Source organism: Cherax quadricarinatus, chromosome 15, assembly GCF_038502225.1.
Source record: "Cherax quadricarinatus isolate ZL_2023a chromosome 15, ASM3850222v1, whole genome shotgun sequence".
In the NCBI taxonomy this organism is placed as follows: Eukaryota; Metazoa; Arthropoda; class Malacostraca; order Decapoda; family Parastacidae; genus Cherax; species Cherax quadricarinatus.
In genome coordinates, this window is record NC_091306.1 from 35078827 (window position 1) to 35091052 (window position 12226).

The window sequence follows — 12226 nt, forward strand, 5'->3', positions numbered from 1 at the left end:
ATACTGCTTAAGTGTTTATATTTCCATTGTGTTGGTATTTTATACCATTGATTTCCAGGGGTAGGAGATAGTACAAGCAAAATTGAAATCAAAGTTTGTGTAGTAGGTTAGTGTCATTTAAAAAATCAAAGAGAGAGAGTGCATCAAAGGTGGGTTAGAAATTGAATGTCAGGGATAGACAGTGGACGTGATGGGGATAGTGGGCATGATAGGGATAGATAGTGGGCATGATGGGGATAGATACAAAAAGCAGACAGTGTACCACTAGCCCAGATAGACTCAAGCAACAGTATAATGAAACAGAGTATGAACTAAAACTCCAAAATAAGGAATATCATGACACACAAAGGGTGTACTTTGGTTGTACGTCTTGTCAGGAAATGGATCTCCTGACTAATAAAACAGTCCAAAATAGGATGTCCAACTGTGTAATGTAATTTTGGGTCTTGTAAGTGAACACATACAAAGAAAAACTGGGAGTGCAACAATTGGAGCTTTCCCAGATTTTCCCTGTATCTTCTGATATTCCACTACAATATTGCCATTATGAGTGACTAGTAATACAGCAGTAAACAAAAAATAACCAGGACCTATGGGCAAGGGTGATCAGTAAAGTTGATGTATGGAGGAAGCAGTAGATCAGTAATAATAGAATTGTGGGTAATGGTAGATTTAGAATGAAGGGCAGGTGAGGATGTACGAGGTTGTGGAGGGTGAGAATGTGAAAGTAAAGGGGTGGGTCAACATCCATGGAAATACATTTGCTACTTAACCCTTTGAGGGTTGCCAGGCCCACTCAGAGACTTGTTCTCAGGGTCGCCAAAATTTAAAAAAAAAAAAAATTCTTATGAAAAGATAGAGAATCTTTTTCCGATCATAATGACACCAAAAATATGAAATTTGATGGAAAACTTATGGAATTATGCTCTCGCAAAGTTAGCGGTCTCGACGATGTTTACGCATCGCCAATTTTGCCCACTTTGAGCCCTATTTTTAGCCAATTCCTGTATACTAGTCAACAAAAATCATAACTATTTCACTAGAACTCCATTTTTTCTATTGATTGAGTACAAGAAAGCACCCATTTACTGATTTCAACTATCCAATAAAGTGGTCAGAATTTAGCAATTTTGCCAATTTCACACAAATTTCAAAAGATGCCAGTTTCCAAATAGGGTCCAGAATAAACAAGAAAGACATTCCTGGCACTAAAATAACATTTCCTCTGTTCATTAGTCACATCCCCATGCCCCTCCTACATTTCTTTTGCTTTCCACTTTCAATTTTTATTCTCAAAAAAATAGAAGATTTACTGTTATGCAGACTACTGTATTAGTGTAGAAATGGTATAAATAATACCAGCACGCTTGTGAAAGAATATTAGATTCACCAGTTGATGTGTATTGGACGCTTGGCATGATTTGTTTACTTTTGAACTTTGGCAAAAATCGAACATTTCTGCTAATTTGAGCTCAATTTCAAGGTACTTTTCATTGTGAAACCAATCAAAATCATCTCAGTTTCTGTAATATGTCTTCCATTCTATAAAATAAGACCAGGAAAACTAGAATACAACCATAAATACTATACGAAAATACAGTGCAAAGTCGCTGTTTTAAACCAAAAACACGGTCAAAGTTTTTTTTTTCTCATTATGCACTGTGTGCTGTAGGATTTTTTTTATACTGCGCACACTGACCACATAGACCCATTCTTTCATATGTAGGCCTACCAGCTTTCTCTTGCCGTATTAGTACGGCCGAAACCTCGAAAGGGTTAAACTGCCACCAACTTAATATAATAATATGTATGGGGGCTACCTCTATGTATGGACTTGAATTTTTCACTATTGGGTACCTTTTGAAAGTGTATTCTGACACCAGAGAGCAGGAGGGAGGGAGAGATGGAGGGAGGGAAGGAGGGAGAGATAGAGGGAGGAAGGGAGGTAGAGAGAAATGGAAGAAGGTAGAGAGGGGAAGGGAATAAAAGAGATGGAAGCAAGGAGACATTTATATATAATAATATTTATTACACATGTTTGTGTAAAGGTTTGCTGGGGTTGTGTACTGGTTATAATGGTTTGGCAATATATCAGTTGATTGTGTGCTGGACTCGAGTCCTGGAGGTGGGAAGTACAGTACTAACATACTGAAAGAGGCATTGGGGATATTGCAGTATGGAGGAGCATTTGAGCTGTAGTGTCAGCACACCCATGGCAAGACAGTGATGGAGTGAGTGATGGTGAAAGTGTTTCTTTCTTTGGGTCACTCTATCTCAGTGGGAGATGGCAGCTGTATTAAAAAAATAATTATTTCTTTATTTTTTACCCAATCTTTCCTTGTACTTTTCCTTTCTGGGCAAGTTCTTCCTCATGCTATGAAAATGGGAATTTAGGTAATGTTGATTTATTTTAAGTGGGATGGTAACCTAGTTAAGTAAAGTGGTTAATTTATTTATTTAGCTGCATATTATATTTGCCAGATGGTTGGATTTTGAAAATATAATAATTTTTAATGCTACTTGGTTTATTCCATAAATAATCGTATTTTGCTTTTTAAATTTTTACATAGGCAGTATTATTTGTAAAATGGAAATTAATATTTACAGGTTCGCCAATTCATCAGTGATTTTGCTGTTATTATTGCTATTGTTGCAATGAGTGGTGTTGACTTTGCTATTGGCATCCATACTCCAAAGTTGGATGTTCCATCAGAATTCAAACCTACATGGGAAGGCCGTGGATGGGTTATTCCTCCCTTCGATGGTAAGTGTTCTGTAATTGTTTAAAATCATGGTAGCTTTTTTTATAAAGCTGGAAATTCAGAGGTCTAATTACAGTTATTCAAGCTATTTTGAGTTTTTCACGTTAGAATTATTTTGTTGTTTTATTTTGTAGGTTTCATTTTTTCTAGATTGTAGGATTCATAACATATAATACACATTTTGGTGCTAACATTAAAGCTATTTATTTTCTTTATTTAATCTTCCCTCCTTCTCTCTTCACCTTCAGTTTCTTTTAGTTCTAACAGCATCAGGTTAACCTGAAGGAAATCTTGAACTGGAATTAGGATTTTTGGGGCAACTGGATGGATCAGACTTTGATTCATCCATGAAGTAGTAATAAAACTCAAATGTGATGTGATTTCTGTACCTAGACACATACCAGTGACTGACTTGAAGAGTTCTACTCTTGCAGCCTAACCCTGCCTTAGGTAGACTTCCCTCTTGACAACAAGAGTCTTACAAAAAGATAATGGTCTTACATAAAAGTAATGGTCATACATGAAAGTAATGGCCTTACAAAAAAGTACTCATTAAAAAAAGCTTTTATCATACATAAAATCATTTGTCATAGAAAAAGCATTTACTATTATAGGAGAGCATTAGTTGTATATAATCCAAGATTTGTTGTATGTTAAAAGCAACAAATCAGTTAAAAGTTTTCTGGGGTAATAGAGTTGTATGTGACAATAATATATATATTCAAGGTTCATTCCAGGTCAAAAACAGCAAATAAAAATTACTGAGAAAAAGGAAATGGATAAAAGCATCTAGGCATATTCTACATCCCACATTACAAAAAAAATTTAATGTTATAACTACAGGTTGCTTAGAACTCATGGGGAGAGATGGGATAAAGCCCACAAGACACATTGCTGAGGACTGGGAGATGGTGGGGGTATTCATGTTTAATCCCAAAAAAGGAGAGTAGGATTTATTCTTTTTCTGAGGAACCCTTCATCATCATTATGGCATCCTCCATGAAGGGTGTGTAGAGAGTAGAACAGATGGCCTGGGTTGCTCTACAAATATTATCCTTTATCTTCCCTTTACAGTACTCTTGTAGCATGTAATACTTTATCATTTTCTCTTTCTATATGTTTTTTAATTGCACTTTTATATCATTTTGAAGTTTACTCGCTTTTTGTCCCATATACGCTTGCTGACGGTAGGGCTCAATACTTTTACATATTTTCAATTCTTAATTCAAGCTTGTTCCAATGCATTTTCAGTTGTGTTAGACGAAGTAGAATGTAAAATTCTTTATATGTCAAGTTCTCCTCAGAGAGGTTTTGTAATTTTTGAAGAAGCTTAAAATAGCTAAGGAGAATTATACATGTGGTCTTCACATTGAAGATTTAGAGAAATTGAGATGGTTATGTCAGAATGTGCCTGTAGAGAAGTAATCAATATATGTATGTTTCTAGGTAACCCTTGGTGGTCACCCTTGGCTGCCTTCATTCCTGCATTACTTGCCTGCATTCTTCTCTTCATGGACCAGCAAATTACAGCTGTTATTGTTAACAGAAAGGAACACAAGCTTAAGGTTTGTAATGCAGCTTTATTGTCTTATTACAAAACAATTTTATTTGATAATTTTTTTGAATAATTGAAGATGTTCTCCATGGGGAAGTGGAACAGAATTCTTCCTCCATAAACCATGCATGTCATAAGAGGCAACTAAAATGCTGGGAGCAAGGGGCTAGTAACCCCTTCTCTTGTATACATTACGGGAGTTAAAAAGATAAACTTGTTTTTACTTTTTGGGCCATCCTGCAACAGTGGGATACAACCAGTTTGTTGAAAGAAGAATTGAAGATGTTACTATTTGTTTAAAACAAATTGGCATAAAATATCATTTTGTTACTCCTAATTATGCTTAGTTTTGATGTGTAAATATTTGCTTGCATTTGCAGAAGGGTGGCGGCTACCATCTGGATTTGTTTGTCTTGGCTGTTCTCATTATGATCAACTCAGTGATGGGTCTGCCATGGTTTGTAGCAGCTACTGTGCTATCCATCAATCATGTCAACTCTCTCAAGTTAGAATCTGAGTGTGCTGCACCTGGCGAAAAACCAAAATTCCTTGGGGTTAGGTATGTTTTTGGGCTTGAAACGAGTTAGTTGGGACATGTTTGTGTAGATGAAGCTGTAGTTGACAAAGTAAATAGGAGAGTACAGATTTACTTGCAAGACAATAAAATGATTGACTTAAGTAGATGAGGAGTGGATTTGAATGTCATACTGCCAACAGTATTGAAGAAAAGACAAAGGATCTGGAGTCAGCATTTATAGGGACAACATTTGGCTGTGTTTATGACCTGATAAAGCTCTTAACAGTAAAATATTATCCCAATAACAGCTTGTTCTGCTGTGTGAACCTTCAGTAGGTGAGGAGTAGGTGAGGCTAAAGAATAAGTGGGGGAGAGAAAGTATAAAATTCTTAAATTCTGTTTTGTAATTGTCAGTGTCAGTGAGATCAAATTTGAATAGGAAGATATTCAATTATAGGGGAGGATACAGTGTGGATACATTCTCATATTGGATGGTCCACTGAGAGAGGGGGTGGGTCCCATAGCTTTATGCAAAATTAAGTGTTACTTACTTTCATCTTTCAGAGAAAACCGTTTGACTCACATTACTATATTTGTCTTCATTGGCTTATCAGTAGTAATGACACCAATCCTACGCAAGATTCCCATGCCTGTATTATTTGGTGTCTTCCTGTACATGGGCATTGCAGCGCTGAAAGGTATTCAGTTCTTCGATCGCATCCTCATCATGTTTATGCCTGTCAAGTATCAACCTGATTACACCTTCCTGAGACAGGTATGCATTTTTCTCTAATATTCTAATGCAAGCAGATTATTCATAGACTTATAAAACTGTGGTTCAGAAACTTACCAACTTTTTTTTTTGTGTGTGTGTGTGTATGCATATTTATTTTTGTGTGTGTGTTTGTTGAATGGTATCCCACATGTAGACAGTAAAACAAAATTGGAACCTAAAACTGCATATTTTAACCCAAACTGGAATATTCATCAGCAGAATTTCTTATGTCCTGTATATTATTATGGGAAATCTTTAAACATTGACAGTGTTTACTACACTTTTATTTTGTGATCAAATAATAACAGATTTGATACAAAATAAGAGTTATCACTGTTGCTCTGTGACATTCTGAAGAGAAATAGAAAAAGTTGGTGGACAGATTTTGGAGGGCAAGTAGAAGTAGAAAATTAAAATTGAATATAGGAAAGAGGGTAACAGAAAGTCTAAGCACTCACAGATTGAATATTAGATAAAGGGAAAGGGGACAAAAGAGATTGTAAAAATTATAGAGGAATAAGTTTACTGAGTATACCAGGAAAAGTATACGGTAGGGTTATAATTGAAAGAATTAGAGGTAAGACAGAATGTAGAATTGCGGACGAACAAGGAGGTTTCAGAGTGGGTAGGGGATGTGTAGATCAAGTGTTTACATTGAAGCATATATGTGAACAGTATTTAGATAAAGGTAGGGAAGTTTTTATTGCATTTATGGATTTAGAAAAGGCATATGATAGAGTGGATAGAGGAGCAATGTGGCAGATGTTGCAAGTATATGGAATAGGTGGTAAGTTAATAAATGCTGTAAAGAGCTTTTATGAGGATAGTGAGGCTCAGGTTAGGGTGTGTAGAAAAGAGGGAGAATACTTCCCGGTAAAAGTAGGTCTTAGACAGGGATGTGTAATGTCACCATGGTTGTTTAATATATTTATAGATGGGGTTGTAAAAGAAGTAAATGCTAGGGTGTTCGGGAGAGGGGTGGGATTAAATTATGGGGAATCAAATTCAAAATGGGAATTGACACAGTTACTTTTTGCTGATGATACTGTGCTTATGGGAGATTCTAAAGAAAAATTGCAAAGGTTAGTGGATGAGTTTGAGAATGTGTGTAAAGGTAGAAAGTTGAAAGTGAACATAGAAAAGAGTAAGGTGATGAGGGTATCAAATGATTTAGATAAAGAAAAATTGGATATCAAATTGGGGAGGAGGAGTATGGAAGAAGTGAATGTTTTCAGATACTTGGGAGTTGACGTGTCGGCGGATGGATTTATGAAGGATGAGGTTAATCATAGAATTGATGAGGGAAAAAAGGTGAGTGGTGCGTTGAGGTATATGTGGAGTCAAAAAACGTTATCTATGGAGGCAAAGAAGGGAATGTATGAAAGTATAGTAGTACCAACACTCTTATATGGATGTGAAGCTTGGGTGGTAAATGCAGCAGCGAGGAGACGGTTGGAGGCAGTGGAGATGTCCTGTCTAAGGGCAATGTGTGGTGTAAATATTATGCAGAAAATTCGGAGTGTGGAAATTAGGAGAAGGTGTGGAGTTAATAAAAGCATTAGTCAGAGGGCAGAAGAGGGGTTGTTGAGGTGGTTTGGTCATTTAGAGAGAATGGATCAAAGTAGAATGACATGGAAAGCATATAAATCTATAGGGGAAGGAAAGAGGGGTAGGGGTCGTCCTCGAAAGGGTTGGAAAGAGGGGGTAAAGGAGGTTTTGTGGGTGAGGGGCTTGGACTTCCAGCAAGCGTGCATGAGCGTGTTAGATAGGAGTGAATGGAGACGAATGATACTTGGGACCTGACGATCTGTTGGAGTGTGAGCAGGGTAATATTTAGTGAAGGGATTCAGGGAAACCGGTTATTTTCATATAGTCGGACTTGAGTCCTGGAAATGGGAAGTACAATGCCTGCACTTTAAAGGAGGGGTTTGGGATATTGGCAGTTTGGAGGGATATGTTGTGTATCTCTATACGTATATGCTTCTAAACTGTTATATTCTGAGCACCTCTGCAAAAGCAGTGATAATGTGTGAGTGTGGTGAAAGTGTTGAATGATGATGAAAGTATTTTCTTTTTGGGGATTTTCTTTCTTTTTTGGGTCACCCTGCCTCGGTGGGAGACGACCGACTTGTTGAAAAAAAAAAAAAAAAAAAAAAAAGGTAGGGAGTGTGGAAGTGGATGCATTCAGATATTTGGGAGTGGATAGGACAGCACATGAGCCTGTGAAAAACAGAGTGAACCATAGAATACATGAGTGGAGACAGCTATTAACCCTTTGAAGGTCCAGTCCCCTAATCTGAGAATTGCTGCCAGGATCCAAGAATTTACAAAAAAAAAAAAAAAAAAAAATTCCTATGGAATGGTAGAGAATCTTTTCCCGAAGGTCATAAAACAAAAAGTACAAAATTTTATGGAAAATTGATGAAATTACAATTTTACAGTGTCAGCACTATTAATGTATCGTCGGTTTTCCCTCACTTTGAGTCCTAGTTTAGGCCAATTACATTGTTCCAGTCACCAAGATTATTAGCTATTTCACTAGTATGCCTTCAGTTTTATCGACTGAGCTCAGGAAACTGCCCGTCAACTATTTCAGCTACCCAATAAAGTAATCAGCAATAAGTAATTTGTCCAATTTCACACAAATTTCAAAATATTCCAATTTCAAAATAGGGTTGAGAATAAACACTGCAGACATTCCTGGCACTAAAATAACATTTCCTCTTTTCATTAGTTACATTCCCAGGCTTTACATATGAATTCTATTTTGATTTTTTATTCACACAAATAATTTTTATTCATGCAAAAAATTTAAGATTTACTGTTATGCAATATTGTAATAATTGTGCAAATAATATCAGTGCTTTTGTGAATGCATATTAGAACCACCAGTTGATGTGTATTAGACACATGATGTGATTTGTTTACTCTAGAACATCAGCAAGAATCTAACATTTCTGCTAATTTGAGCTCAATTTCAAGCTATTTTCCATCCTAAAACTAATCAACATCATCTTCATTTGTGTAATATATCTTCCATTCTATCAAATAAGACCAAGAAATCATGAATACAACCATAAAAACTATACGAAAATACACCGGAAATTTTCTGCTTTAAACCAAAAACATGGTTGCAGTTTTATCTCACTATGCGCTGCATGGAGAGACATACTGCATAGACCCATTCTCTCATATCATGGCTCAAACTTACCAATCTGAGTGAGCTGAGCTCATCATGGATTTTTTCTCCTTTTACACTCCCTCACCACTCTCTTAACCTCTCCTCTACTCTCCATACACTCCACCTTCATATCACTTCTGTTTTGTAAAAACCTCTCATATGCTAACTTTTTCTCCATTACCACTCTCTTTATCTCATTATTATACTAATCACTCCTCTTTTCACCCTTCTATATCCACAGACTTCTGATGCGCACTCTAACACTGCATTCTTAAATCTACCATATACCTCTATGACCTCATCATTACCTGTAATCTCCCAAATGGATCTGACAGTTAAAAACAGAATAGAGGAGTTAAAAGATGGGGAGTAGGAGGTATTGGGAAGATGGTGGGAATATTTTGAGGAACTGTTGAATGTTAATGAAGAGAGAGAGACAGTAATTTCATGCATTGGCCAGGGAGGTATAATAATAACAACAATAATAATAATAATAATAAATTTATTTTGACATGATACATGGTTGTACAAAGGAATATAATAGTTGAGTGTACATGCCAAAAGTCCCTTGTATGCAGAGCATTTTGAGCAAACATAAAGTAACTTAAGATTAATAAGGCTATAACAGATTAAATGGTCATTAGATGAGTTACAGTGAGTACAAGAGACCTGAACATTAATTGGTAATGATATATGGCTTTAATAAGTCTAGTAGAGAATAATTATGGGTTTGAATTATTTTATAAAAATGACAGTATTTAGCAATTTACAATATGAAGTATTACAGTTGAGTACATATTTTAAAATGATGAAATTTGAACATTATAATTTTGAAGTATTACAAGAGAACAATTTAAACAATTTACAATATGAAGTATTACAATTTAGTATTCAAAACAATGAAATTTGAATATCCTAATTTTGAAGTAATGAGTACATAGTTGAGTAATCTTCAGCACAATAATCAGTATTGAAATTGAGGCATCATTAGTACTTTTTGTGTAGCTTTTGAGTAACTGGTAGGTATTAACCCTTTGACTGTTTCGGTCGTATATATACGTCTTACGAGGTACCATGTTTGATGTATATATACTCATAAATTCTAGCAGCTTCAAATCAAGCAGGAGAAAGCTGGTAGGCCTGCATGTGAGAGAATGGGTCTGTGTGGTCAGTGTGCACCATATAAAAAAAATCCTGGAGCATGCAGTGCATAATTAAAACGCTGATTTTGTGGTCTATTTTTGTATATTATTTATCATTGTATTCTCGTTTTCTTGGTTTCATTTGGTAAAATGGAAAACATATTGATTGGTTTTGCTATAAAAAGAACCTGGAAATGGAGCTCAAAGTAGGGGAAATGTTTGATTTTTGCCAATGTTCAAAAGTAAACAATGATGTCACTGTCCAATAAATGTCCAACTAGCAATTCTGATATGCAGTCATGAATGGTTGACATTATTTGTACAATTATTACAGTATTGCAGTAGTCTGCATAACAGTAAATCTTCTATTTTTTTGTTTGAATAAAAATTCAAAATATAAAGCAAGAGTAATATCAGAGGGGCCTGGAGACGTGACTGATGAACAAAGAAAATGTTATTTTAGAGCCAGGAATGTCTGTGTTGTTCATTCTGGACACTATTTTGAAATTGTCATATTTTTTAATTTTTTGTGAAATTGGCCAAATTGCAAATTTCTGACCACATTATTGGGTAGTTGAAATCAGTAAATGCTCAGTTTCTTGTACTCAATTGATAGGAAAATTGGAGTTCTAAAGAAATAGCTATGAGTTTGGTCGACTGGAACAATGGAATTAGCCGAAAATAGGAGTCAAAGTGGGCGAAATCGCCAATTTGTAAATATCGCCGAGGTTGCTAACTTCGCGAGAGCGTAATTCCATCAGTTTTCCATCAAATTTCATTTTTTTGGTGTCATTACAACCTTTCTGCCAATAGTTGCTTATATCTAACTCGAACTTCCTCCTTCCTTAGTTTATACACTTTCACCTCCCTCTTACTTGTTGTTGCCATTTTCCTCTTGTCCCATCTACCTCTTACTCTAACTGTAGCTACAACTAAATAATGATCCGATATATAAGTTGCCCCTCTATAAACGTGTACATCCTGGAGCCTACCCATCAACTTCTTGTCCACCAATACATAATCTAACAAACCACTTTCATTACGTGCTATATCATACCTTGTATATTTATTTATCTTCTTTTTCATAAAATATGTATTACTTATTACTAAACCTCTTTCTACACATAGCTCAATTAAAGGCTCCCCATTTTCATTTACCCCTGGCACCCCAAATTTACCTACTACTCCTTCCACATTTTTACCCACTTTAGCATTGAAATTCCCAACCACAAGTACTCTCACACTTGGCTCAAAATTCCCCACGCATTCACTCAACATTTCCCAAAATCTCTCTTTCTCCTCTACACTTCTCTCTTCTCTAGGTGCATATACGCTTACTATAACCCACTTTTCACATCCAACCTTTATTTTACTCCACATAATCCTTGAATTAATACATTTATAGTCCCTCTTTTCCTGCCATAGCTTATCCTTCAACATTATTGCTACTCCTTCTTTAGCTCTAACTCTATTTGAAACCCCTGACCTAATGCCATTTATTCCTCTCCACTGAAACTCTCCCACCCCCTTCAGCTTTGTTTCACTTCAGGCCAGGGTATCCAGCTTCGTCTCATTCATAACATCTACAGTCATCTCTTTCTCATCATTCACACAACATCCAAGTGCATTCAGACATCCCACTTTGACAATTTTCTTCTTCTTATTGTTTTTAGTAATTATTACAGGAAAAGGGGTTACTAGCCCATTGTTCCTGGCATTTTAGTTGACTTTTACAACATGCATGGCTTACAGAGGAAAGATTCTTATTCCATTTCCCCATGGATATAAAAGGAAAAGTAATAAGAACAAGAACTATTAACCCTTTGGGGGTTTTGGATATACTGGTACGTCTTACGACCCAGGGTTTTTGATGTACTGGTATGCCTAAATTCTAGCACCCTCAAATCTAGTGAGAGAAAGCTGGTAGGCCTACATATGTAACAATCGGTCTTTGTGGTCAGTGTGCGTAGTATAAAAAAAAATCCTGCAGCACACAGTGAGTAATGAGAAAAAGAAAAACTTTGACCGTGTTTTTGGATTAAAACAGCGACTTTGCACTGTATTTTTGTATGGTATTTATTGTTGTCTTCTAGTTTTCTTGATCTCATTTTATAGAATGGAAGACATGTTACAGAAATTGAGATGATTTTGGCTGGTTTTACAATGAAAAATACCTTGAAATTGAGCTCAAAGTAGCAGAAATGTTTGATTTTTACCAAAGTTCAAAAGTAAACAAATCATGCCAAGCGTCCAATACACATCAACTAGTGAGTCTAATATTCTTTCACAAGTGT

General features: G+C 35.9%; 1 protein-coding gene across 13 annotated transcripts in view; it reads left to right on the plus strand.

Annotated features, from left to right (window-relative positions):
- Nucleotides 1–12226, plus strand: part of LOC128692052 (Na[+]-driven anion exchanger 1) — a 369866-nt gene that overhangs the window by 219879 nt on the left and 137761 nt on the right. For all 13 annotated transcript variants that reach the window (XM_070085267.1, XM_070085266.1, XM_070085273.1 and 10 more), the window contains 4 exons: nt 2608–2764; nt 4209–4327; nt 4698–4876; nt 5399–5609. In XM_070085267.1, the coding sequence (XP_069941368.1) occupies nt 2608–2764; nt 4209–4327; nt 4698–4876; nt 5399–5609 (666 nt within the window). The remainder of the gene's footprint in view (nt 1–2607; nt 2765–4208; nt 4328–4697; nt 4877–5398; nt 5610–12226) is intronic.